Below are 27,785 nucleotides of genomic sequence, written 5' to 3'. Positions count from 1 at the left end.
ATAACAAACATATATCCGTGCGGAGTACCAAAGTCCGAAGTCCAAAGTCCGAAGTGCGAATCGCTCAAAAATCGCTCAGACACTTTGCCCCTAGCTACACACCTAAATGTACTGTATATGTATATAATGTATCAAGTATAATTACTTAGTTATCGTTTAGTGGATGCAACATACCGCGCTGTACCAGCATTCGCTGCGCCAGATCCGAATCTGCATCCGAATCCGGCCGCCAGCTGCTGTGAGATTTCTAATTTTAACCAAACTCGATCCTCCTTAAGGGACTACAACGAGTCCATCATAGCTTAGAGTTAATTTTATGTTTACACATCAATAACGACGATAAATATCCAATGAAATATCATAAGTTTCCATCTACATGCATATGCATATGCATATGCTGCTTAGACGTACACGTTGGCAAATATGCCCGATAATAAGTACATACATATATGTATAGCTAGTTAAGAGATAAACACATCGATCTGTTGTTATGTAAGCACTGCTTTCTCTGTACATCTTAGAACATCCAGCGGAAAGAACAATCCAACATTTGGGGATCTAGCAACTGTGTTTCTGGCTCCATTCTACCAACGGAATGCCAATGCCAATGGATGCAGTAGAAAGTTGTACAATTTGTATCGATACCATCTGTTCTACGTCTGAGACCCTGGGAGAAACCGTGTCTGTTCGGGAAATGCATTCCTCTTATAAGGATTATAAGGATTACGGCTGGAGTTTCCGTGAGTGCGGAAACCGTTCGCTCCAAAAACCAAGGAACAAAAACTGAATGGGGGGAAAAACCAAGGTGGCAACTGAAAAGTGAACGTGAAATCATAATAAAAACAAAGTGGTTCGTTTTTGTTTTGTTTAATTATAAATAACAATTGTATATTTTTTAATAAAATGGGTGTTCTTGTTGTTGTTGTTGTGTTGTATTCTTTTCAAGAAAAAAAATCAAAAAGAAATATTATTTCTCGCTATTGAATGAATCTAGCATTCATGTTCGATGGATTAGAGCTTTGACCTTTACTGATATTTCTGATATTTCCCTCCATAAATCTTCCTCGCTTATCTTCGCTAAGCATTTTCATTCTGCTTCATCCGTTGTCACTTTTCGTCTGTTTTCCAGGCCAGTTCTAATCCCCGATCGGGATTTTGAGGATATCCCGGATCGAGGGACTTAGACTGCCTTGTATTTCTTGCTCTTTTCGTGATAATCGTGGCAATCGTACACATAAAATAGTAAGAAATATTAGCGATAATTATATAATAATGGATAGTTTTCTTTCCTCTTTCTTCTTTGTTTTTTGTTTTTTAAAAATATCACTTAAGTTTAAATAATTTCCAGAACGCAACGAAATAGATCGAGTGTGCGCACTTAACTACGCTTGTGTGTGTGTGGGGGTGTTTTTGTGTGTGGTGCACGAAAATTAGCAAGAAAAACAATAATAATGATGACAATAATCATACTCGTAATCATAATTCGTAATAAAGAATAGAAGACGCCGTCCTAGGGCGACAGACAAAAATAAGTAAAATGTATTGCATTTTCTCCGTTTTCAGTTTTACTCCGTTTGCTAACATTCGTTCTTGTTGTTGTTTTTTGTTGTTGTTGTTGTTTTGGTTAAACTTATAGTTAATAAAAACGAAATACAAGTGTACAAAATGTTGTTAAACTTTTTCGCATTACACAAAAATGGCCACCATTATGAATTTCATTCAAATCACGGCAAACAATTTCAATGAAATTTTCGCTTGCGTGTTTTACTTTCTCCTTACGGTTTTTGCATGCTTCCGCTTCCGGTTCCGCTTTCGCGTTATCTTTCCATTTTCCCGCTCTCCCTAACATTTCCTCCATTTTCTTTTTTAAACATTTTTAAAGCTGCTGCCGCCTAAGCTCAATTTTCCCTCCTCTCCTCTCCTCTCCTCTACGCTTCGCCCATCAACATTACTTTTCCGATCGCGATTCGGTTTCCTTGTGGGTTCGTTATCCCATTGCACTTCCGCTTCGTATTCCCTTTTACTTCCGTTCTTTCAGTGTGTGTATGGGGGTTCTATATTTACATATTCTAGACTTTAGTTTGTACTTCCAATTTGGTTAAGAATTCCTTGTGTATTTTCATTTCTTCATCCGTAAATTCTCCTGCTCTTCATTCAATCTCAATCTGTAGCTATCCCTAGATTGGCTACATTCGCTTATATCCTCGCAAACCTCGCTGGGTCCTTTGTGACGTCATTGTTTGTATGTGTATACCGTAATTTGAACAATTCACAACAGTTGCACAACGCAAAAAGTTTTTGTTTTTGTTTTTGTTGGTTTTAAATCTTAGTTTTTAGTCATAAGTTCATTACAAATTAATTAATAGACAAATTTAGCTCATTTTTCGTTTTTGTGTGTGTTTTTAGAAAATATCAACTTAACAATGTATTAAAAATTTGAACATGTTCGAAAGTGTCTTCCTTCTGGCTCCAATTGAAATTTCGACGATTCCCTTTTCTCGATAAGGATATAAGGATATAAGATCTACCTCACAATCCATCTGTTTGTCTGTCGGCCTGTCTGTCTGTCTGTTTGCATGTTTGTTTGTTTGTTTGTTTGCTTGGTTTGTTTGTTTTTAAAATTCACTACGTTTAAGTTTAAGTTGCTCGTATGTCTATATATTACATTAGCGTGGTTTTTGGATCTCGGGATCTCGGGTTCTTGGGTTTTCGGGTTGGGGGGTAATTGTTCTATAGATGTTTGAGAGTTTGGGCTTTTGGGTACTTGGTTGTGGGTGGGTTTGTGGTGGCTGGGTGCTTAATTAACTAGATTATTTAGCTGTGTGTCCATCTATTGCCGCTCGTATGCATGAAGTCGATTAATACTTAATTCTTAGCGCTTAACACACACACTTACAAATTGTTTAAACGGCTCTTGGATTTGAGTTACATGTGATTATGCAAGTAATTTAACTATTTTTCGTTTATGCCTATTTAATGTGTAGATGCAACGCCTTGAATATTTAATATGCATATTTTTAGGTTTTCGTTTGAATATTTATGCTTTTAAGCGGCGGCGGCACACAAATCACTTCGTGACGAATTCTTACGTACATCAATGTAAATTCAGAGCAAAGTGATTTCTGCACCACCGCCGATTGTTTCATTTTGATTTGTTTGTTTGTTTGTTTGAGTTGGTTTGATTCGTTTTCTTACATTTCATTTCATTTCGTTTTGTTTTCTTTGTATAGAGCGAGAAGTAGAACAGAAATTGCACTTAATACTAGAAAAAAATTTACTAGAGTTCTTACAATTAAAAAAAATCAAATGTATATTTGCTTTAAATATTGTTGTTGGTTTTCATGTGTTTTTGTTGTTGTTGTTGGTTTATGCTTGTATTGTTTTTTGCTGTTTTTTCTTTTGCATTTTTTTGTTATGTTTTATGTAAAACAGCTGGCATTCGTACATTATGTATCTTAACTGTTTGCTGCTTTCGTTTTTTTTCTGTGTATATAAAAATCTGCCAACTGCTTTTCAGCTTTTTAACATAAGAATTAACAAAGTCATTTTAGAAATAAATATGTATATGTATATATGTATGTATGTATATGTATATTTACGCACTGCAATAATAGTAATAATAATAATTATAATAATAATAATTAGATTATTGTAGATTGCAAATGTTGCCCGGGCGCAAATGTCAGCAACATTTGCACGGCAGTTGGCAAACACCTGCACAACAACAAAAGAGATACCGTTACGTGTTTAAGGTGCACAATTCAATGCAGAGTAAATAAGAAGAGACCATTTTTCATTTGCATTTGCATTTGCATTCATTTGCGATTTGTGTCGTCTGTGTCGGAGGGGGGCAACAGCTGCCACCGACAGCCATCCGTTCGCATCCATTTCACCCATTCTCATCCAGGAGGTGGACTTAGCCCTGCATCAGCACTGCCTGCGCCTGCTGCTGGTTGGCGGCTGCTCGGCTCCAGGCCAGCAGGCCGTTGGCAGCAGCCACCTGCGCCTCCTCCTGATCCTCGAGCGCCTCCTGATCCTCCTGCTCCATCTCATCAAGCTCCTCCTCCGGCTCCTCGGGCTCCTCGTCAGCATCCTCCATGTGGGTGGGCGTGGTGGTCGTCGTGGTGGCTGCGCAGGCAATTGGCGCCACAATAACCGAGGTGGCCACACTGCGTATACGCACTGGCCGATTGCTGATTGTGTTGCTGTTGGCGGTCACCGCATACGAATGCGGTTGTTGCTGCTGCTGCTGCTGCGGTTGCTGCACCTGTGCACCGTAACGCTTGTTGGTTTTGATGGTCAACGACGAGGGTAGCTGCTTGCCGGCAGCCACCTCGGCGGCCAATCGCACCACTGTGGTGGTCATTTTTGGGGAAGATGTTGCTGCCGGGTTGGGAGTTGCTGATATTGCCGCTGGATTGGGTGTTGCTGATGCTGCTGCTGCTGCTGTTGATGCTGTTGCTGCCTTGGACTGGTGCGCCGACGCCTGGTTTGCCGCCTCCGTCGACGACTTCTGTCGCTTTCAGTCGCCGAAGCGGCTGCACGCCTTCTTCCACCGGCACTGGGTGCACCACTGGTCGCGCTTCTCCATGCCGTACACCTTGCGGCACTTCTTGTTCTCGCCCCGCGTCCTCTTGCCGGGCGAATGGGGCGTATGCTTGACGGCCACCTGTTGCGCCATATGCTGTTGCTGTTGCAGCGGATTGCTGCCGTTGCTTCCGTTGCTGTGGTTGGTGTTGTTTTGGGCAACCAGGTTGCCGGCAGTTGTCTGTGGATGTTGCTGCTGGTGTCCGCGCATCGGTTGGTGGTGGTGCGGCTGCTGCTGTTGCGCCGGATGGAAATTGGGCGTGATCGTCACACTGGACAGGAGATGTTGCTGCTGCTGTTGGTGGCTGTGTTGTTGCTGGTGGTGTTGCTGCTGCTGCAGTTGCTGCTGCTGCTGCTGCTGCTGACTGTGGTGCGCCGTCACTGTGACGTTTTGCTGCTCCAGCTGCTGCAGCATGTTGTTGGCACTGCTGTTGCTGTGGATCACTGGACTGCTGCTGCTGCTGCTGTTGCTGCTGCTGCCGGCGTAGTTGTGGTGGTGCGTGTGTTGGTGGTGCTGCTGCTGCTGATGGACGTACGTCGGCGATGGATATGGCGCTACCGAGTGGGTCGGACGGGTGGACGACGAGCGAGCGTGCTTGCCGAGCGGCGAGCCTGATGAACTGGCCGCCACCGGCCCCGTCCCCGTGGAGGTGGTGTAGCTGCCCACTGTCGCCGTCGCCGCCGGGCATGTGTAGTTGTGGTGGGCCAGGTGCGAAGTGGGGATGCAGCTAGTGTTGTTGTTCTGCAGCTGCTGCTGGTGGGTGCTCGGGATGTTGCTGCCACTGACGGTGCGTCCGTGCGACTGCGCTAGGTGGTTATAGTGGCTACCGGCGCGTCCTTGCCTGCAAGATCGAAACAAGATAGTGTCATTAAATATATATACATATACCGTGCACTAAGTAAACCCACTTGAAGTTGCCCACAATCTGCTTCTGGTACTCGGGATCCTCGTGCGGCGGACGCGCCATGTCCCGGTGACTCAGCGTCGGCTCGGAGGCCAGACTGGGCTTCACCTGCTCGTCGTCGTCGTCGGCATCCTCGTAGTAGAACTCCTCCTCGTCCTCACAGTCATCATTCGCGGAGCGATGAGCGTCCTTTCTGCAATGCCACCAAAAAGTTGCAAAATTGATTAGAAGGATGTCTCAGTGATGCCAAGTTTACTTGAATGTATGTACCTAGATTCAGTATTGGTACGAATCCGAAAAGCTAACCAAACCCAAATCATATTTAAGTCTCATTCAATTTAAACAAATATTAAATAATTGTACATTTTATGTTAAAAAGTTATCCCAAAATTTACTAAGATATCCAGTTTATGTACCTAATTTTCATTGCAAGCGACCGTTTTTTTTGTACTCGCATTGCCAACTACGCCACCACAATAGGTTCGAGGCTCTGATAGAAGCATATCAGAGTTCTCAACCTAGGTTTCATTCACTTAAGTAACCACATAAAAGCGTTCTAAATTTGTTGTCTCCAAAATATTTTACTTAAGTTATATTTCAAAGTGAAAACATAAGGTGTATTTTCCAAAATAATATAAGTTTCCCTGAAAACCATTATCTTGTAATTCCCGCTAAGCTGAAGAATCGATTAGTCTTAAGGTAATGGGCAGCACTAATCCTATCGAAAAGCATCGGGCTTGGTCCCACCTCTAGCCTCAACTATTTGTTCCAGCTCTAGCACTTTTTGCAAAAAAAAAACGCACGTTCCGTGTGAAATCAATACGAAATCAACAAGAGCGATCGATTTTGAGCAATCGTCCGAGTTGAAAAGCAGCGCGCATTATTGTTAATAGCGCCAATCAATCCAGCTGCCCGAGTCACCAGCCATTTTTTGTGTGGTGGAAAATTTTGCAGATAGAAAAAATTGCGCGTCTGTCTGTCTGCATCTGCGTCTTTGTGTGCGTGCGTGTGCTCCTTGTGTATGTGTGTGCGTGTGTATAGCGAGGCCTACTTTGTCAATTAACAAGGGAAAAAAAGAGACGCCAGTGGTCCTGCTCTGCTCCTTCGCCTCTTTGCCCTCCAAAAAGCCAGCCAACATGTCCAGCCTGCGACCCGAGGAGGCCCGAAAACTGGCCACCGCCGCCTCCGTTTCTCCGCTGAGCAATTGCCAATTTAGCGGCGTGGTAATCAGCTCGATTGCCGACGAGCAGAAGCTGGAGTTTACCAACAAATACAAGGGCAGCTGCACGCTGCTCTGCAGCTACGATTCCCAGGGAGTGGTGCTCCGTGTTGTGTCAGGTAAGGAAGAGCACAGAGCCTGCCATTACAAACCGCCTCTAACATCGCAAATCTTTCCACCAGATGATGACCAGAGCCACGTGCTCAAGGAGTACATGATAGCCGCCGATACGGATGCCGCCCAAATGGGACGACGTAGCTATGCCGTTTCCCTGGACGCCGACAATCTCGTGCTGAGGTTCGCCAGCGATCAGGACCAGCAGCTCTTCCGCAAGGTGGTGGAGAACGTGAAGCACTTGAGACCCAAGTCCGTGTTCTCGCAACGCACTGAGGAGTCGTCCGCCTCGCAGTACTTCCAGTTCTACGGCTACCTCAGCCAGCAGCAGAACATGATGCAGGATTATGTAAGGACGAGCACGTACCAGCGAGCCATTTTGGGCAATGCGGTGGATTTCCAGGACAAGATCGTCCTGGATGTGGGCGCTGGCTCGGGCATTCTATCCTTCTTTGCCGTGCAGGCGGGAGCTGCCAAGGTGTACGCCATTGAGGCTTCCAACATGGCCCAGTACGCCCAGCAGCTGGTTGAGTCCAACAATGTGCAGCACAAGATCTCTGTGATACCGGGAAAGATCGAGGAGATCGAGTTGCCCGAGAAAGTGGACGTTATCATATCAGAGCCCATGGGTTATATGCTGTACAACGAGCGCATGTTGGAGACGTATCTGCACGCCAGAAAGTGGCTGAAGCCGCAAGGAAAGATGTACCCCACGCACGGCGACTTGCACATCGCGCCCTTTTCGGACGAATCGCTCTACTCGGAGCAATACAACAAGGCCAACTTTTGGTACCAGTCGGCGTTCCACGGTGTTGACCTTACCACGCTGCACAAAGAGGGCATGAAGGAGTACTTCCGACAGCCCATTGTGGACACCTTCGACATCCGCATATGTATGGCCAAGTCGGTGCGGCACGTGTGCGACTTTCTCAACGATAAGGAGGACGATCTGCATTTGATAAGTATGTAATCGAGCTTGTGATTTGCGAAAATTGCTAACTGCTAACCTTCCGCAGGCATCCCCCTGGAGTTCCAAATTCTGCAAACTGGCATCTGCCATGGGCTGGCCTTTTGGTTTGATGTGGAGTTTAGTGGCAGCAGCCAGAATGTGTGGCTCTCCACGTCGCCCACGGCGCCGCTGACACATTGGTATCAGGTGCGCTGCCTACTGCCCATGCCCATCTTTATCAAGCAGGGCCAGACGCTGACAGGCCGCGTGTTGCTGGAGGCCAATCGGCGGCAGTCGTACGATGTGACCATCGATCTACACATCGAAGGCACGCTTATTTCGTCGAGCAACACCCTGGACCTGAAGAACCCGTATTTTCGGTACACGGGGGCGCCGGTCCAGGCACCTCCGGGGACTAGTACCCAGAGTCCATCTGAGCAGTACTGGACACAAGTGGACACGCAAGGATCACGCAATTGTGAGAGCATATCATTAATATAATATCCTCATTACTTATGTAACTATTTCTGTAGCTTCAAGCATGCTAAATGGCGGGCTCAGCGTGAATGGAATAGGCGATGGCATGGACATCACCCATGGACTTATGCATCCGCACTAGGGCGGCAGTGGATCGAATAACAACACATCTTTCTGGGAATTCCCTTTGCTCTTAGTCCGCTCACTTTCTACGATCGATTCTATATTTGCCAATTCTTGTTTTGTTACAGTTTATGATTAGGTTATTTATTGAACAGTGTAAATTATTTTAAACTATTTTCGAAACTTAGTTGCGTTATGTTCTGCATACCTTTTCTACAATCTGTGTCCCTATCCTGATATACTTTTCCCCTCTTCTCTTACACTTTTAATCGATCGGACGAATCGAAGGAAATCCAACATCCCAGCAAGTAAACAACATACAAACAATCAACAAATCAAGGCAGACTAATGTAGTTGTTTAGAACACGCAGCATATTAATAAGCCTAAACTAATTTTAGCCCATAGTAATTAGAGTTTTTAACGTATGTGAATTGTAATACCGATATTTAACCCGCACGGGACTGCGCTTCAGGAAGTTTATTAGTTAATATGCCGATTGCCAATTGCAGATTTTGCCGAAAGCTTTGAACAAACCAACAAATTCAGATTGTACTGTATCTATTATGTGTGTTATTATACTATATATTGTGTGTACCTCCAGCTAGTTTCAATTTTTGTACTTGTCGGCCGTGTTTATGTTTAGTTCGTTTGAAATTGTAAGAAATTGCTCATAGGATTTAGTGCTAAGCTACGATACCATTACTAAAGGCCGACTTGCGCCGAGAGATTATACATATACCCCCATACGATTATGATTAATTCAGTTCTGGAGGCACCACTCGTTCGATCCTAAGTTACGCACCCAAGCCCAGATCCTGTCAGATCCTACTATATCGCTGCCAGCAAACCGAGCGCTATATAACCATATACACCTAGATATACGCGTTGGGTATGCCAACCTTAACACACTCCCCGAGATTCTCGCATTCGCATCCTGTATGCGGACTGTACTGTACTTTATAGAGCAGCAAGTAAAAACACAAAAACACTCCAGCAACACAACACACAATACACTGCAAACATAAATATAAAGCAAAACATATACAATTATATATATATATACGAATAGATATACCGCATGTATGCAGATGAGAGAACAATGTCAAAGCAAAAGCAGCAAAAAACAAAGCCCCACCGCGTCTTTTATTTGTACACCCCCACTTGGAACCCCTCTCGATTTACATAGGAAACGAGATTGGCAAGTGTCAAAGCTCAGCGCGGATCGTGTGTGGGCGCCTCGAATTGGACCTTGGCCTCAAAAGCGCACCGCTGCACCTGCCGCCACCCACTGCTTCCACTTCTACCACTGCCCGCCTGCTGCAGGTGCGCATTGCAAAGTAATCTGCGGCTGGAGAGGGGCTTCGCCACACTCGTGTGACCTGCTTACTGTGCTCGAGTGCTCTACTTTCGAGCCACCACCGGGCGAGTGGAAATGCTGGCGGAGATGGAGATGGAGGAGGAGAAGGAGAAGGTCGGGTGGCTAAGTCAAGGCCCCGCCCACTTGCTGCGCGCCACCTAATCCGCTGATAGCAGTGCGATTCCCACTTGTACACTTACCCCAAATGTGTTTTCCTTATGTGACGCATGACTGTATTGAGATCGGCCACCAGGCCAGCGCATCCTCGATAAACGCATCGGAACTTTTTGGACTGCAATGAGAAGAGAAGGTGATGTGATTAGATTGCTTCTATTATTAATGTGTTTTTCAATACTAATAATAATGCAATATAGTTTAGAGCCCTGGAGTATGTATCGTACTTGGCGGGAATAGGGCTGCATCAGTGAATCCTCGGAAGACGATGTGGAGGAGCGCGAGCAGCTGTCCCCCGTGGGACTGTGGCGCCCGTAGCCCTCGTAGTCACTGCGCTCCACGTAGTAATTCATTGCCATGGTGTGCATGATGGCGGTTCTGCAGCAGCTCTTTAACTGGCGCCTCTTTAGCGGTTGCACTCGCAGTGGAGCAGGAACAGGAGCGATTCGAACCGGTGCCGGCCCGGTGCCAAGTGCGACTGTGTGAGTGCGGACAATGCAACTGGCTGGCTGGCTGGCTGGTTGGCTGAAAGCCAGATTCAGAGTCCTTGGACTCTCGCCCGAGCGGCAAACGATGCCGCCCGAACGAGCTGGCTTGCTGGCTGGCCGTGCTCGATGCCGCCTGCACTGATAACAGGGCCCGGGTCCGGTCCGCGTCCGCGTCCGCGTCCTTGCCAACTCCCCCAAGCGAGCGCCCCCTTATTTACTGGGTCACCTTGCGGTCGCTTTGCTCCGTTTGTCGCTCGCCTTGACACGCTTTTGGCGCCCAGCTCTTGGCTCTCGGCTCTTGGCTTTTTATGCGCCTGCATTTATGCTGCGTTTTTATGCTGAAGGTTAGGGCAGCGCTGCAGCAGCGACGCCGGCAATTGACCCAGTTTTAGTATGTATTATACACCCTTACATATCTATATACATATGTGTATTGCACGGTTTTTGGGGGTACAGCAAGGCACTGATTGCGTCCTTGTGCTGGCGAATGTTGTCCTTGTGCAACGACGACTACTGAGCAAATTGAAAACTGAGTTTTCGGTTTTCGGTTTCTCGTTTCGGCCTTGTGGGCCAAGTGATTAACGATTTGTTTACAACATTGTGGTTTGAGAATGCCAGCGAGCTTTAATTGTTATGGATTGCACTGGTGTGCCGCCATTTTGGCCCACTTAAGCTGAATTTGCGGAGGGCGCGCACACGGCGTATGCGTAATTTGAGCTGGGAGCTGGAAAAGCTGAATGCCTTTTTCGGGGCGGAGTCTGCGAACCGCAACGCAATCATAAACATAAATATCCTGCGCTACTTAAGCGGCGTAAATTGTTAACGCACGTGGCGGCTGCCAGGCAGTTACACAAATGCGTACACAGCAAGAAATATTAGGCACTGTTTGCTAAAGTACCTTATAATAAATCGGCAAAGCTTGGTATTCCAAAGTGAAACTTATGTGGGATATGTTAATAAAAGGTAATATCATTTTATCATCTATAATCCCATTTATTTTCGGTGTTCCCAACAGCTTGGAAGTGCGGAAACTAGACCATTCTCATTTTCACTTGCTGCAATTAGTCGGCGCTCGTAATTCGTTTGCGGCCAGACTTCTGGGGCCAGGATACACCAGGATATGCCTTATATCCTGGCTCATAAATAAGGTCCTGCGAGTACACACACGCGGTTATTGCCAGTTGTGTGTTTGGCAACAGGGAAGTGTTTTCCTGCCACTTTCGCCGTTTCCAGAGTTTTTCGGAGCTGGTAGCCGCCTGCGTGACTAGCATCTTAATGTGCTGAATGCTTGAAAAGGGGTTTATTAATGCCTCGATTTTGTTCGCTGGCAGATAAGCGCGGCACAGCTCGTTTGTCAAACGCTGCGTATGCGTAATTTTCAATTCCCAGCTGACGATGCCGCCGTTTGCCTCGCAATTATATTCAATTAATGCGGAAAGGAGTTGGAAATCATTTTGGGCTATCAATTCAGGGCATCCCAAAACGCTCCCCCTGGCATTTATTGCCACCTGCCAAGTCACTCGAATCCGAAAGTAAATTAGAGCAGCTTGAGTTATGTCCCCTTTGCGTTCAACGTCTAGTGGTGCGTGTTAATTATCCTCCTCTAATGAGAAGGACTCCCGTCGTCGGGGGTAAGCGCTTGTTTGCTAATGAAAGAAAACCATTCGCCGGCAGAGAACTCCAGCTGGCTGGCTAACTGCGGAGTGAGGAAATAAAATTCCACCCCGGTTCCAGCCAGGAGTGCGTATTACCTCCAGAAATGACTACCGCACTGTGTCCTGATTTGGCTGCCAAACAGCGGGCACAAACAAAGCCGGGTCCGGGTCCGGGTCCGGGAAAAACGTAAATAGCCGACGTGAGTGGGCGGCCCAACATGAATCTTCTTTAAGGGAAAATGGCAAGGAATTTCCACGTCTGGCGCCAGTTCCAGGCTGCTCCCAGCTGTCATATTGTATACATACATTGTATACTGAACTGATAAGTGCGTATATTTACTCGGGGGCGTACTTTATGGTAATCCCTGCGCGTATTTACCGAAGACCATAACCGGAACGAAGACAACAGATATTTCCTGATTCCAAATGGAAGTTGATCAGCTTTGGCAGCACATCCTTATTAATTTGCCGACTTAATAATTCCCCCGTCTGCCATCGATTTATTCTTATTCGACGTTATCAGTGGAAGTCCTGCGTTGCCATGCAATTTCCTATTCCTTCGCATTCGATGTGAATTTACTTGACAGCGCACACATCTTCGGAAAAAACTCAAAGAGCCCACCCACCCACGCCTTCTACGTGCGTGGGGTAAATAAAAGTTTTTCCTGTTTCTCTCTCTCTCTCTCCGTTCATCTTGGAGTTTTCCCATTTTCCCCATTTCCCCCAATCCCACTCCCGTTGGCGGCGGCAAGCATAAACAACCCCAAACCCCAGAGAGTCGGGCCGAAAATACACAAAGCGGAAATGCGAACCGAAATCGAAACCGAAATCAGAACAGCTGTGGAAGGACAGCGCGCGAAATTAGGTCACCAGTATATAGTGGAGTATATATGCAGGCCAACCACCCCCCTCCCTGGGTTTCCCTTTTCCGGCCAAAGGGGGTGTGGGTGGCCATGCCCCTGGGTTTTCCACTCTCTCATTTTATCTCTCTCTCTCTCTCTCTCTCTCTCTCTCTCTCTCTGTTTCCGTGGACTTGTCCCTGTCCGTGCAACATGAAACGTCAGTCTCTTGCCACTGTTAACTGCCCCCAAAAAACTAGGCCAAAAAGAGCGGCCAACTAGTAACAGCAAAAGAGAAAGTAAAGAGCGCCACAGAGCGGCTCGAAGAGAGTGCGCATGGTTGGTGCAGCACTGTTACCAGAATTGGGTCAATGGAAGGCCAACATAATCCCCCATGCCTCATGCCCCAGAAAAATGGTGCGGAGCATAAATTATTGACTCCGCACTGGCGACCGAAAATAGCACAATTTGCGTATATCGATGTGGGAATGGGAATGGAAATGGGAGTGGGTAAGGGAATGGAGGCCACCCGTCCCATTATGGCCCAGAAAAATGTGTGCCAAGCATTAGAGGCATCTGGCATCTTTTCGCCTTGTGGCTAATAACATGAAACATGAAAGGTTCGCTCCCTAATAGGGCTTAATACCCGGCAAACGCGAATTGCACTCACGGCGCCGTTTACATTTCAACGCCCTGAAAAGTAGGCAACGAAAATTATGCTTCTGCTTGGGGGCTTGCGTAGAATTTGCTTTTCTTCCTGTTCTGCACGCCATTAAAGCCGCCAGAGTTCGTCATGGCAATTTCTGTAATTTGCATTCCACATACAAGTATTCCATACACATACATTATAAATGGGCTGCCGCAAATCGAATTCGTAGTGCTTTGCATGTAAGCGGTTGATTTTAAAGTCTTATCGCCGTGTCTTCAGGCAGCGAGCAAATTGGGTCACATCGGATAAGGGCGAAGCTTTCAACAAACTTTGCGTTGACTTTATCAACCGAATCAGCACAGCCCAACACAGCCCACCCCTCAAACCGCCACCCACACAGAGTAAATTTACTCGGGAAATGCTATTTTTGTAACGAGTTGCGGAGCAAATTGGTTTTATTTAGGGCCTGGCTGCATAGTTCTGTTTTGTAATTCGAAATTCGCATTTAAAATCGAACCTTTGAGCGGGGGAGATTTCGGAAAAGTTGATTACACACTGGCGATGGCCTTGCCAATTTGCTGGGCCCCTTAATTTGATTGCGTTTAAATAAAAAGCACGCACACGCACACGCACACCCGCATTCGCATTTGAATTTCGCGTCCACAGACAGTGACAGAGTGGAGTGTCATAAATATATGAAAACTCAAACACACATGCATAACTGATGTGACAAACACACGCGAAATTGTCATTGCCTTTGGGGAAATCGGGGGTGAAAAGCCGGGGAAAACGGCAGGAAAAAAGGCTGACAACGATGGAGATGAAGGCTGAAATTGAGGTTGAGTGCTCACTCATTCAGCAAATATGACAATGGCGTTGATTTTGATATTTTGAGCGGGCGGACAGAAGCACAATAACCTACTCGTTCTCGACGTTCTCGCCAAGCTGCTAGATATCGCGGTTTAAGGGTTCTGCACATCCCACATATGCACTGGAAAAAACCAGACCTTTACGGACTTTGTGGCCTAAAGGGGCGTGCTAAAGCTGAATATCCTCTTTTCGCTCTGTGCAGATGCTGACACGTTTCGTGTATTAAATTTATGCGAAAAGTTCGTGAACACTGACGGCGACTTTGTGTTCAATTGAGGGCGCACATATTGCCAAAAGTCGAGCTCAACCAACTTGAATGTGTAACTCAGCTGGCTTAAAGTTCATGCCCGACAAATTAGATCAAATGAAATGAGCTGCACTAGAGTGCACTAAAGCAAGAGCGGAAATGGCGGTAGAGGACCGCCTGAAAGTATGCAACGCTGTATCCTTGAGGCCACGCATTTGTTGTCAATTTACTGTGGCCTTAACAAATGATTTAGTTACTGGACGCCGTCGAAGCAGGAAGTGTAAACGAGCTAAGTGGTGCCTTTTTTAGAGGCCAACTTGTACCGCAACCAACTAGTGATGTGTCTGTGTGTGTGTGTGTGTGGCAGCGACGACAATATCCGGCCACGCTCAATTTACCACAACATAGCGCAGGACACCCTCGGGGCATTAAAGCCCTTATCAGTGGAAACGCTCGAGCTACAAGCCCTGAGTCCTCGGGCCAACTTAATGGCCACCGCAGGCGATGGCGTTCAACCCCAAACCTGAAGGCTCAGGCCCATCCTTGCCACTTTCACCACCTATCAGTGTTCATTGTCACATCTCTCTCGCTTTCACAACGGCCCACAGAATCCAATTATGACATAAATATATTCGTAAATTGTAAAATGTAAATTTTCGTCCACATTCAGGCGAAAAAGGGATATTCACTTGTCCCCAAAAAGATAAGCGGCCAGGACAACGAAATTATTATTTGACACACGTAAATTGTAGCAAGGGCTGCTAATAAAATGTGTGCCTGGCTGCATTTGCCGTTGACTTTTATTGCTGCGGTAATTGCCAAATGGAGCTTGAATGGGTTGGGTTCGTCCAGCCTCAATCTCCCTTCCCTATCCGGCACGGTCCTAATCAACACGGACTTTAACAAGATGTGTGGTTGCCATGTGGATAGATGGGATAGTGGACGTCGGTCCTGAAAAGTAATTGGCTTATGGCGCAAATGTCAGTCTTTGTGACAGCCAAAGACGTGCGACTGTACCTTTATCAAGGATTCCTCAAGCTAGACCTACATTTCTGGATTGATTCCTAACAATACCCACAGAGATCTGTGTTGTATACATCAAAGCAACTTATGTACAATAATTTAATGTTTAGCTTTTTTTAAAAGTAATAAGCTCCCAATTTGCCCTCTGTCTAAATAAATCAAGACGAACGGGAGCCTCATCTATTTTCATTTTGGAAGCATTTGCGAGTGGAAGCTGCGTTTGTCTCCGGCTTAAACTGTACTGTGCGATGGCTGACCCAGAAACTCTGGGCCGGAATGCAGGCCCAGTAAGCCAGGGGTCTCAGTAACTGGGTCACAGAGCATAGATATACAGATATACACAGACACACGTACATATGTACATAGCATAGTGGGGGAGTTGGGCTGGGGGCGGGATTCACTTGCGCCTGGGTGACCTTGCGAAATTGCAAGCGCCTGGCTGCCGAAACAAAAACGCCAGCAGCAACAACAGTGGCATCAAGGACTGCAAGGACTGCAAGGATTGCAAGGAGCATACATATGGCAGTAACTGTACTTGGCGCAATTTATGTATGCTGCAAGGCGGTGGAAAATAGATGGGGGATTGTCCCGGCCATTTGCCATTCGAGTTGGGGATGCAGAACTAAACCAGGTCAAGCGTATTCGCCTTTATGTACCCCACTCGAAATGTATATACATATGTGTGTATATGTGGATATATGGGGCAAACGGATAGAATAGCCGGCGAATTGATATCTGTGTGTGCCCCCAGCAATGTGGCAGTGTATCTGGAATTTATGCTGCACTTCTTCGATCACAAGGAAGATGTAAATTGGTAAATATCTCAATTTAAAGCGAGCGTCGAGTGGAGTGGAGCGGCTCTCCAATAGCGGGCTCATATTTCAGGCCCTTCGAGCATTTGAGGACCATTTGTGTCTCTCGAGGCACATTTCAATTTGGAGCCCGAAGGCAATCGCCCCATAAACTGCCCCTGACAACAACAACAGCAACAACAGCAACAACAGCAACAACAGCAGAAAGAACTTGATGCCTTTCGGGGCTGAAGGGGCACGTGCCGGAAAAATGTCCATCTAATAATTTTCCAACAGAAGGAGGCAACTGACAGCAAAAAACTGCGCAAAACGGCAGTAGAACACTTGAAATGACCAAAAAAAAAAAAAAAGAGAAACGTATATACGAGTATAATCAACTTGTCGGGAAACCAAAAGCAGTTTTTTTCAGCCTGGCTTTTTGGGTCTTCCGATGGCTGATGGTTATGGTGGTTATGGTGAGTCTATCATTTCCCCAAGGGCAGCTCAAATCGGTTGGCAAGGGGGGAGTCACATTACTTTTCAGGTAATATGCGCCACTCAAAAGTTGTCGCTGTCGCTTAAACTGAAAAAAGAGCGCTCCAAATGTGGCCGAAGGTGAAGGGCGAAGGGTGAGGGGAATGAGAGGGCTCAGGACCCTGAGTGTGTGTGTGTTTAAAATGCCGTTTTAATATGCCCAAAAGGGGGGTGGAGAAAGTTGGTAAGCTGCTTATGGCCAGCAAATTAGACATGGCGGCAATCGGCTTTCGAGTGTCGCCGAAAGCGGAGGCACATTCATATATAGTATAGCATAGGCTATAGTCCTCTACAATGGTAGAGTGTGCAACATGTTGGAGTCCTAATCCCCGCAGAGGTAAGGCAACCCATCTTATGCACTCGGCCCAAAAATGGGTTAATACGGACTTAGGCAAATGCTGAAAGCTAGAAAGCTGCTAAGCTGCTGAAACTTGCTAGCAAAATGCTTGCAAAAGTCCTTCGAATCGAATTGATTTGTGTGTGGACTTGGCACACTTTTGGCCAGCTCCAGATGTTCGCCCAGTCCCATAACTCGATGCTTTTGCAATCAAATCGAAGGATAAACTTTGCACCCGGATGATTATTTATACGAGTATGTGTATTCCGTATTCCGTATTCCGTACTCCTAGGTATCCCAACCTAAACCCAGCTCTGTGCTCGCCAACGGCAACTGCTGTGCCAAAGTTTTGATTCAGACTGGAAGTTGTGCAAGACTAGCAAATCCAATTGCCAATTGCAGGTTGCATAAACAGCGACAACAGCCGCAACAAAGTAGAAACCAAAAACTAACTCAACGTCAGACCCAGACTTCACTTCAGTTGAAGTCGACAGGGACAGAGACAGATAGCTGAGCGGAGACAGAGACGGAAACAGAGACAGAAATACCCGCAGGCAGGGTGAATTTCAATTTCACTTCCATTGCACTTGCAAATTGAACACGCACGCAGGCCAAGAAAATAAAACGAGCAAAACAACGAGTCAACAAAGCGGGAAAGTATAAAAAATGTAAGCAAATTTGAAAGCAATTTCTATATTCCCCCCAAAAAAACGGAGCGGGGTAGGAAAAACATAGAAAAGCGCTGCATTAAACATAATTTTGTTTCCATTCTATTTTCTTTGCATATTTTATTCGGCATGTGGGGGCAACCCTTTTCAATTTGAGGCATGCATGGATTTGAGTGCGGGATTTAAATATTCAATTTGCTGCAAGGGCAGATGCTCCCGCTTTGGCATCCAATTTGCTGGGGAAAAACCCCGGATAACCAACGGAACTTTTCGCTCTTAACTCGCCACTTTTCGCCTGACTGGCCCAGCCTGGCCTGGCCTGAACTGAACTGCTAAAAAAGTTGGCCAAGTCGAGTGTCAACGCGTCTAATTGCGAATGATAACGGCAGCCGCAGCAGCGAAAGCAACAACAGCAGCAGCAGCTTTAAGTTGAAGTTTCCCACTCAACTTTTCCTTTTGTTTTCCCCCCAGAATCCGGGGTGGCTTTTTAATTTCTTGCCTGACCCAATTCGGAAGACTTTTCATTATGCAGCAAGGACTCCGGCGAAAGTGTCGCCCCGTTTTCTTCGCATCCTGCCTCCGGGGTTTTCCACTCCGTCTGCGGCTGCTTCGAGCTTCCTGTTTAGATAAAATGCCAAATGCCGGAAGATTTTTAATTAGAATTCTCCTTTCTTCTTCTCGCACCTCTTGAACGGCAGCCCCTTATCCACGCTATTGACTCGAACAATAACCCCGAACTAAAAGCCAAAGTAAGGATGAAGCTGGGGCCAAACTTCCCGATCCCGAAGTGAAGGAGGGAAAAAAGGAAAAGATTGCTTAACCAATTTGGCAGCTTAAATCATTTTAATAATTCTGCATAGCTTAGCGTGGCTTTAATTGTGACCTGAGCTTAGCGTTCTCCCTCTTCCTGGCTCCTGATTAATTTTGCTTTATCATCCAAAGACCCCTTCCCTGTGACTTTGGTAATATAATACACGCTTCATAATTAATTCAATTTACTTGCGGTTGGCTCACTGCCTTATTTTGACTGCTCTGCGGCTTTCCAATGTTGAGCAATCGTAACCTGATATGCCGCCCGTTGGGTTCGTGACCCCAAGGAGATGTCATAACTCGGCCCAACTGCGAATCAGTTTGCTTTTAAATAGTATCCCTCTACAGGGGTTGGTGCCAAGGCCCAAGTGCGACCCAAATTCGATACGACGTCTATCGGTCAAATGCTATTTATTGAGCTCGCCATCGAACAGCGAAATTTAATTGAAATTCAACGCTGATAGATAGAATATCCGTCGAGTGGACGTGGCGAAACATTTGCATTGACAAGTTGACAACGGCTGGACATGGAAACCAGCCGGAATGCAAATGGCCAGGCCAAATAAACGGCCAGCAGCTGCTGGACCATTGCAAACAATTGACAGGGAAAGTGAATAAAATGGCTGGTCGCCGGCACCTGGCAATTTTCATAAATTTTCCTTGCCCCAAAGGCAGTGCCGAAATTTCCGCATTTTTTCGAGCACTCCAGTCAGTCCAGTCCAGTCCAGTCCAGTCCGCCTGATGTAATGGCCAGGGCAAACAGTTCGCATGAATAACTTTCGTAATGACCAGGGACAGGCCGAATAGCCGAATGCTCGAATCGCAACCTGTACTCCAGCTCCAACTCCAGCTCCAGCTCCAACTCCAGCTCCAGCTCGAGCACCAGGTCCGTCTGGGTGGAAATCAAAAAGTCTGGTCCTCCAGCGGAAAAGCCGGGCAACGCGGCGTATGCGCGATGTGCACAAAAGGCGCTTAAATTGCCTTTTTGGCTTCACTCAATGGGTCGATTTTTTGTTCGTTAACCGTTCAATGGTTTGTTACGGCCAAAACTTTTGTAAAACCCCCCCTCTCTCTCTCTCTCTCTCTCTCTGTATAAATTTTTTGTACTTTTCAGCTCGTCCGAAAGTTTTGGTTTCTGTTATTGTTGCTTTTGAGCATTAAATGTTTGGCCGTTTGAAAGCGGTTTAACTGCAAACTCGCAGTTTTTAGAAAAAACTATGCGGGCTAATAGACTTCATGGCACTCAAACAAAAATAGTGAAGAGCGAAGAGAGCTTCAAAATTATTTAAAATACGTACCAAAACTGTGTGCCATGTACAAAAAATTGAATTAATACTTTGTGCATGGGGAAAACCAGTTGAAGCCCAATGACTGTGACAAGTTCCAGGTATTCAGGCTGGGGATACCCACCCCCCGCTGTTTTGGGTTTCGTGGTATATCGCACTGCCGTCGCTTTTCGCTGGCATTGAACGTTGGCCAGGGAAAAACATCAAAAACTGGCACAAGCCACCCTCTGCCACCCTGCGCCACCCTGCGCCACCCTTTGCCACCCAACGCGCCATCATTCGCATGTGGCAAGGACAGAAGCGGCAGAGAGATAGCCTCGTGTGCCCATTTCCAAGTTTACCATGTCGGGGTCAAATTGTTAGCCGACTTTCGTGAGCAAACAAATTGAGACTACCAATGCGGATCGCTGGAATATGCATGTGAATTTTTCTTTTTTTCTCTTTTTTCGATTCTGATTCCGATTCCTATCGCAACGCCGCATTTTCCTTCGCCATTTTCATGTTGTCCGGCCCGGTTGATTAGCGATAAGTGCGAGGCATTGACATGATTTCACGAAACCAAACCAAACAGAAGCAGCCAACTGGCAGGCCTAATTGCCCGTCTTAACTGCGGCTAATTACTGGCCTTTTGTGCAGGAGTTGCCTTGGCGATTGCATGGGAAGTCGCTGCGGTTTCTGGGAAATCGGACGGGTTTTAATTGGGAGAGCGCCTAAAAGCAAAATTCGAATGCATGACTAAGATGCCGGCAACGGCAACGGCAACGGCATTGGCAACGGGCTATAAATTTAGTTAATTGAATGACTGGCGACTGGCTGAGATGGCGGGCCAAAAACAATTACAAGTGCAGTGCGCGTCAGCCATTTGTCATGCATGCGCCGCCATTAATCAAAAGTTGAATAACCCTTCCACTTTAATCCCCCCATTCTCCATCTCGACCCACCTTGGAGTGCCGAAAAGTAAAGGCTTGCGATTAAATCAGCCAGCTACTTTGGGCCATCGTAATTGTTATTAAAGATGCTCGTGAACCCACTGAAAATGAAACAAAATTACTCATCATTAGCCGAGCATTGCATACACGCGGGCGTTGCCCAATGATGGATTGCTATTTGGTCCCCGGCCAAGATAATTGACCTCTAAATATACTTGGCCGTCCATGCGGGGTCAGCACCGCAAAGTAGGCTAAAAATATGGCACAGCGAGGTGCCGCTCAAAAAAAAAAGAAGGACGAAACGCAGGACGAGTAGGACGAGCTGACTGAGCGTCCAACAACCTCGATTCGCGAGTGCCATTGACACTGAGCCAAGGAGGCTGGGTGGCCCGAAGCCAAGGAGACCCAGAATCCAGCTGCCCTGCTGGGCCAGTCGGCCAAAGCAGAAGGCAGAAGGCAGAAACAACAAGAGACCGGGCCAAAGTCATTGAACGAGTCCGGCTCACGCACTTTTCGGAAAGCCAACAAGAATCTGGCTAAGTACCTGGCTGGAAATTTGTTTGGTCAGTAAACACCTCAAGAAATCAACGCCAGCTTTGTGCGTTCTGTTATTCTATTGAATTTAAAATAGTTAAGGCCAATATATTGGGCTAAGGTGCAAGATTTTTACACTCATTCTAACTCATTCTAATATATTACATTTCAAGTAATAAAGTTAAGGTATTTCGCAGTCTGCCACCCATATCATATTTATCCTTAGTTTCTCCTCTCTCTCTTGCAAGTTTTTGCCTTCGCTCTCGATGGAGCGCTGTGCGTTATCCCCAATCCCCATTCTCCATTCCCCACCAGCTTTATGGCCCACGGGCAGACGAAGCTGGCAAGGTGCGTGTTGCGTCTAGGATTCGGGAGGTCGGCAGGACCTGCGTGCTGGTGGCTCGTTTCAAGGATCCCAGCGGCTGAGTTGCCTGCGGCAACTTTTATTGTGTCATTGGCACGCATCGGGGGCGAAAAGTTAAATCTTAAATCATAAAACGCCCCGCAGCCAAGCTGGGCAAACATGAAGGCTGGAGGAGGAGGTGGAGCGATGGAAAAGGATTTGGCTGTTTATTAGTTTTGTTTGGGGAAGCTTGAGTTTGGGCTTAAAACTCGCAGGACGCGCTGGGTTTTATAAACATAATCGTAATAGACATCAAACATTTCATGGCTGCGGCTGAGTAATTCCCTTATCTGACTGCCACTAATTGCTGCCACCGATAAAAGTGAAAGTGGCGGGGTCGTGTCCTTGCCACGCTCGTAAACTCGCCCACCCCTTTGGCCACCCACTTTGCCACCCACTGGGTTGAATAAACTCGATGAGTTTTCAACAGAATCACGCATTATTTGTGTCTGAGTATCTCGCTGTGTTTGTGTTTGTGTTTGTGCTTGTGTATTTGTGTGCGCTGAGTTTTTTGAGTGTGCGCCTGTATTTTTGGGTTTTGTCAAATACGTCTAGACATCGAAGGTCATTTGCAGCTAACGGTTTGGGCTCCAGCGTAAAAAACATCGGAGTAGAACAGGCACGTATCAGCAATGACCTCTATAAGGAAATGCTTTGGGTTCCGATTTCATTCCATTCCATTCTATGCCATTTGCCATTTGCCATTTGCCTTGCAAATTACCATTTTTGTGTCATTTGATTTGATTTGTTTCTGTCCCATTTCGTTTGCTTTGCTTCACTTTTTTGCGTCTTGCCCTTTTTGTTGTTGCTATACTATACTATAGTACTATACAATATTTCACTATATACTATAGGTTTTATTGGGCTGTTGTTTTTGCATTTGCAGCCGTGTTTGCCGGTCAGTCGAATCAAGTGAACTCTGGTCAACGTCTGCTACAAAAACGTGACTAACAAGCGGCTCGTAAATAATCTTTAACCGCTTGCCGCCGATTGTGCCTCTCTTTCGCACGCTGTCGCCCCATCTCTCTTGCGCTTTCACCCTGGCATGTGCAAAATTTCGCATTTTAATTGCAGTTTTTGCCTAAGCGAGTCAATGAAACCTTTCCAACAGATTAAACCCATCCAAAGGGGGTTTTTTTTAAGGGGGGCTATGTTGACACTCGCGGGAGATGGCAATATGCTGAGTGAAAGAGACAGCAGGAGGGTGGAAGAAAGAGACAGCCGGTGCGATCGACACACGTTTCAATCGCCACTCGCAGCAAACCGCTTTGTTTCACTTTCCCGCTGTTTGCGTTGTTTTAAATGAAATTTCTTTGAGCGCCAAGTGCATTGACTCGCCGCCGCTTTGTGATTTGAATGTTTATAATTTAATTAAACTAAATTTAATTTGCATGCTAACGCAGTTAATTGTAGTGTAAACTGCACATGTGCGGATCAATGAACTCGTGCGATTTGTTTTTTATTTTTTGTCTGGCAGCAGTTCATTAATTTTTCGCCTTGCTTCTGGACGAGCTTATCAAAGTTCGTCTGGCGAGTGAGAGATGCGACTACTTCTAAGTCCAAGTAGCGATTTTCACACTCGACTGGCGAAAACTGCCAAACGACCTTGATGACAATGAACTCGCCTCAACCCCACCTTATTGCCATTCCCATTGCCATTCCCATTCCCATAACCATTTCCAATTCCATTGCCATTCCCATAACCATTTCCAATTCCATTCGACAAGAAGGTATAAATACAAGCATTCTGTCATACGATTGTGCGCCTTTTTCAGTGCATATAGAACCATCTACTTTATGGCTTGCCACTGATAAGACAGCCCTCAAATATTTTGCATCGTAAAGCGAGTGAGCAACTGTAACTATTCCGCTTGTTCGTCGGCTGCCAAGAAGTCTGCCAAAGGTCTTCTGCTCCTGAAATTCCATATAAATGACACCCCCCCTATATAATCGGGCTTTGCGATAAGTTTCTTTGGCTGATTGGCTACGCTTTTGTCCACTCTGTCGATGTATTTCTATGGAGCTTTGATGGGGGATTTGCTGGTCTACTTTCAATTCGGGCAGTGCAATAATTCAGTTTTTTTCGCTCACTGAAGGTCAAAATCAGATAAGAGCGCAGTTAACTTGACTCGCTGCGTTCTTATCAATATTCTGGCAGTTCAACGTCTGATTGGCGAACTTGAAGTACTTGCCAGATATAGAGCTCGATACAGGGAGGACATGCCCGATTGCAGGTGCTGCGAATATATGATTAAATTAATCGCTGGGGGTGAAAGCAAAAACGAATGGTGTTTCCTTACTGCGTTTTTGATAGCACCCATATTACATTACCCTGTATCATGCTATGGATATTGAAAAGAAAAGAAAAACAAGAGAAATTAGAGGGAAATTCGGTCGGTCGGTTGCCGAGCTGAAAACTAAATAAAAAATGAAAATGAAAAATCCTCCGCGTGGCAAGCATGTCAGTTAATAACAGCGTACAATTTGTGGCAGATGACAACAGAAGCAGCGGAAGGCGGGCGGTTAGGTGGAAATGATTGTTGCAACGGGGAATTCAAATACGACTACGACTCTACGACTACGACTCCGACGACGACTACAAATATAAATGCAGGGAGGCGACTCGGCACCCTGGCACCTGGCTCCTATTACATGCGCACTGCATTATTACAAAAGGCTCCAACGAAAAACACAAAAGAAAAAAACACAGAAATTGCAAATAAAAGGTAATATTAAAAGCGGCAATTTTCCGCGGCAACAGCAACAGTAACAGTAACAATTGCCTTGGGGCACCTAAGCCCACCACCACCACCATCAGCAACAACAACCACAACAACAACAAAAACAACACTGCAACAACAACAACAACAAGAGCAACGTTTTGCGTGCCATATGCGAGTTGAAAAGGATTTCCGGTTTTGTGCCGTGGCCTTTTGTAAATTGTTTTGTTATGAAAATGCAGCGAGCGTCGATCTCAGCTAATGGCCGGCTCAATATATTATTTAATATGCAGCGGTAATGGTCATGTTTTATTTAAGCCAACCTCCGCCACAGGTTTTTGAAAAGCTTGAAGCTAAGAAAACCGGCATGTGGCCACCAGGACCCTACAAGTCGTCCTGGCAACCAACTCCGGCTTTCTGCCAATGCAAATGCAATAAGCCAAGGTGTTTGCTTTCGAAGCAGACGGACAGCCAGCCAGCCAGCCAGCCAGCCAGCCGGCTTAGGTAAACAATGGTATTTCATGCAGACTTTTCATTGGCCCCACGCTGTATGCTGTGCGATTCATACATTCGGGATCAAAATGCGAAGACCTTATTGAACTCGATTCATATCGAAGGAATTTTAATAATCTGGCCAAGGCAAATGAAAACAGGACGACCAGAAGCCAAAAAAGGAAAAAAAAGTGAAAATCTAAGAGGGCAAAGCGAAGAGCTAGAAGGGAATATCCATTCAACTCGAACATATGCGGATTGTGGATGGCCGAAGGGATGGGTGGTATCTGGCTAAGGATTCGGGAATGGGAAAGGGAATGGCGATGGCTATGGAGATGGAGATGGGTGCCTAGGCAAACAGGATATAGAGTGGAGTGGAGTGGCAAATGGGCGGCGTGCATGTCGAGTATTTGTACACAGGTTTGCCCCAACTCAACTGAACTCCACTCAACTCAACTCAACTCAACCCAGTTCGGTTCAGTTCGGTTCGGTTTGGTTTCTGGCTGCCTTTAACCTCAAGTGCAGCATGGATCTGCTGCCACTTTGCCCCGGCCCATCGCAACCAGCCGAGCCATCTCAACCGTCCCATCCTGGCCATCATCCTACCCATCATCCTACCCATTTCTGGCCTGCTTCTGCTCCTGCTCCTGCTTCTGGACGTTTTAGCCATGGCTTTGTTTTCGGGTTCGCCTTTGCTTGCCGCCTTTTTGCAACGTTTACGTTTTGTGCTCTTGCCCCAGCGAAGTTAATGCCGGTTACTGTTGTTGTTGTTGTTGTTGTTGTTGTTCTAGATATATGTTTGTGTATATATACATATAGTACTATATGCTAGAGTGGTGGTGGATTGTAGGCTGCCCGATGTTGCTGTTGCTGTTGCTTATCCTGTATGTCATTGAACCCAGTTAAGAATCGGCAGGGAACTCTCCACATGTACCTGGGATTGCATGTCAACCTAGGCAAAAATAAAACAGGGGAAGTAAGCAGCGAGTTCACTGAGAAAAATCACAACCCTCAAGATTAACAATCAAGAATATTAATCCTGATTCAACTTTCCATGGACATCCTGTTTGAATGTTCGCAATGATCACTGAAGAATATAAAAAAAAAACATTTACTACGAACATGGATGTACATTAAGTTCCCTATATATTTTCCTCTCTCCTTAATATTTCTCTCAGTGCTGTCATCGAAGGGCTGGGTGGAGAAGTTGCTGTTCCCCGCGTCCGCCGCACTTGACTTTATGCGAGGTGCAAGCGGGTGGTGCAACCGGTGGTGCGAGGTGATGCGAGGTGGTTCGGCGGTGCAGGGCAGGACATGCCTTTGACAAGTTTTTCGCTTAATTTCCACAGCCAGGACAACAACAGCAAGGACATGGAAAGCAGGGAAACCCGAAGCATAAGCAGAAGCTTGAGCATAAATGCCAAAGTGGGGAAAAGTAACACACAGCAGGAGAAATGTAAACAAAGTGCAGTTCCTAGTTGTTGCACATTCACCTCGATATTGTTTGCACCCGGCGTCATGGCAACACTTTTTTTCCTTCTCTTCAGCCGGAGAAGTTTATTGGAATAACATGGAGCCGTCTGCTAGGTAAAAGAAAAGGGTTAACTCTGAAGACCTTTTCGGTCGCAACTCGTAGTAAACTAGCGCTTTTAGGGCTTTTATTTTGATACTTCGCTTGGCACAAATTGCCGGCTAATAAGGATGGCAATGCATCTGCCAGATAAACGGAGCTTGGTAAAGCAACATTGTGGCCATAACCGGCGGCTAATTCGTGCTTTAATGCACACATCACGATGGAATTTGGCAAACCTCTATCTCTGTGCAGAAAGGGGCTTCATAATTTAATGGCCAAGCTGGCGAAGAATAAAAGCAGCATCTATTCAGCACTTGCCCCGGGCAAAGACATACATACTCGCACAACACAACAGAGTATCTATGAGGTTGCAACTGCAACTGCAACTGCAGCCCATTCCCATTCCAATTCCCATTTGCCGACATGTAAAATGATGCGTAAACAATATTCTGACGCATCATTAAAAACGCCTGGACGACGAGGAGGGGGGGAGTGGTGGAATTATGAGGCCGTAGTCATGGAGCCATGGAGCTGATGATGCTGAATCTGAAACTGAATCAGCAGCACCAGCACCAGCACCAGCAGCAGCAGCAGCAGCTCCATGTCCAGTCGGGAAATCGGGGTATCGGGGTATCGGGCAGTCAGGCAGCCAGGCAGCCAGAATCGCGTTGTGTGTGTAATGATCATGTTTTTTGCACACGGCAAACGCGATGATGATGACGCATGTGGTCAAGGAACTGCCCTGCCTCAACAACAATAACAAATTCTATTTTGCCCGCTCGAAAACGACGGCCCCAGAAGATCGGGAATGGTATATGTGCATCCACACATGCACTGCATACTGCATACACATCCATACATATATTTTTGAAGAGGGAGATTCGAGGAGGAGCCAAGTGGAGAACGGGATCGTCATGTCCACCTTCACGCGCTGCAATCGAGTTCAATTGCCTCGGCGAGTACGCAAGCGTTCTGCCCTTTCTCCATCTGTGTCCCCATCTCACCCTGCTCTGTCTCTGTCTCTGTCCCTG

The 27,785-nt window shown here is 46.3% G+C and overlaps 2 protein-coding genes across 4 annotated transcripts in view; one reads left to right on the top strand and one right to left on the bottom strand.

The window, feature by feature from the left end:
- Positions 1-851: 851 nt before the first annotated feature.
- The window catches only part of LOC120452656 (zinc finger protein 704), a 120,290-nt gene continuing 93,356 nt past the window's right edge, over positions 852-27,785 (bottom strand). For all 3 annotated transcript variants that reach the window (XM_039636975.2, XM_039636976.2, XM_039636977.2), the window contains exons 5-7: positions 9,933-10,024; positions 5,497-5,685; positions 852-5,429 (exon numbers count right to left, since the gene is read on the bottom strand). In XM_039636975.2, coding sequence (XP_039492909.1) covers positions 4,523-5,429; positions 5,497-5,685; positions 9,933-10,024 — 1,188 coding nt within the window. In that variant the 3' untranslated portion in view covers positions 852-4,522. The remainder of the gene's footprint in view (positions 5,430-5,496; positions 5,686-9,932; positions 10,025-27,785) is intronic.
- On the top strand, positions 6,242-9,121 carry LOC120452657 (histone-arginine methyltransferase CARMER). The gene is made up of 4 exons (XM_039636980.2): positions 6,242-6,830; positions 6,894-7,787; positions 7,842-8,252; positions 8,308-9,121. Exons 1-4 carry the CDS (start codon positions 6,629-6,631, stop codon positions 8,391-8,393), a joined length of 1,593 nt encoding a protein of 530 aa, XP_039492914.1. The 5' UTR covers positions 6,242-6,628; the 3' UTR covers positions 8,394-9,121.

Source organism: Drosophila santomea, chromosome 3R (genome assembly GCF_016746245.2).
Source record: "Drosophila santomea strain STO CAGO 1482 chromosome 3R, Prin_Dsan_1.1, whole genome shotgun sequence".
Taxonomy (NCBI): Eukaryota; Metazoa; Arthropoda; class Insecta; order Diptera; family Drosophilidae; genus Drosophila; species Drosophila santomea.
The sequence above is the reverse complement of the archived record's forward strand: the minus strand, read 5'-3'. Positions and strand labels throughout refer to the sequence as shown.

Excerpts from the sequence above, each read along its gene's own strand:
- LOC120452657 (XM_039636980.2), top strand. The coding sequence starts at position 6,629 with ATGTCCAGCCTGCGACCCGAGGAGGCCCGAAAACTGGCCACCGCCGCC. Across the intron at positions 6,831-6,893 it reads GGTGCTCCGTGTTGTGTCAG|ATGATGACCAGAGCCACGTG; the intron begins GTAAGGAAGAGC and ends TCTTTCCACCAG. Across the intron at positions 8,253-8,307 it reads CACGCAAGGATCACGCAATT|CTTCAAGCATGCTAAATGGC; the intron begins GTGAGAGCATAT and ends CTATTTCTGTAG.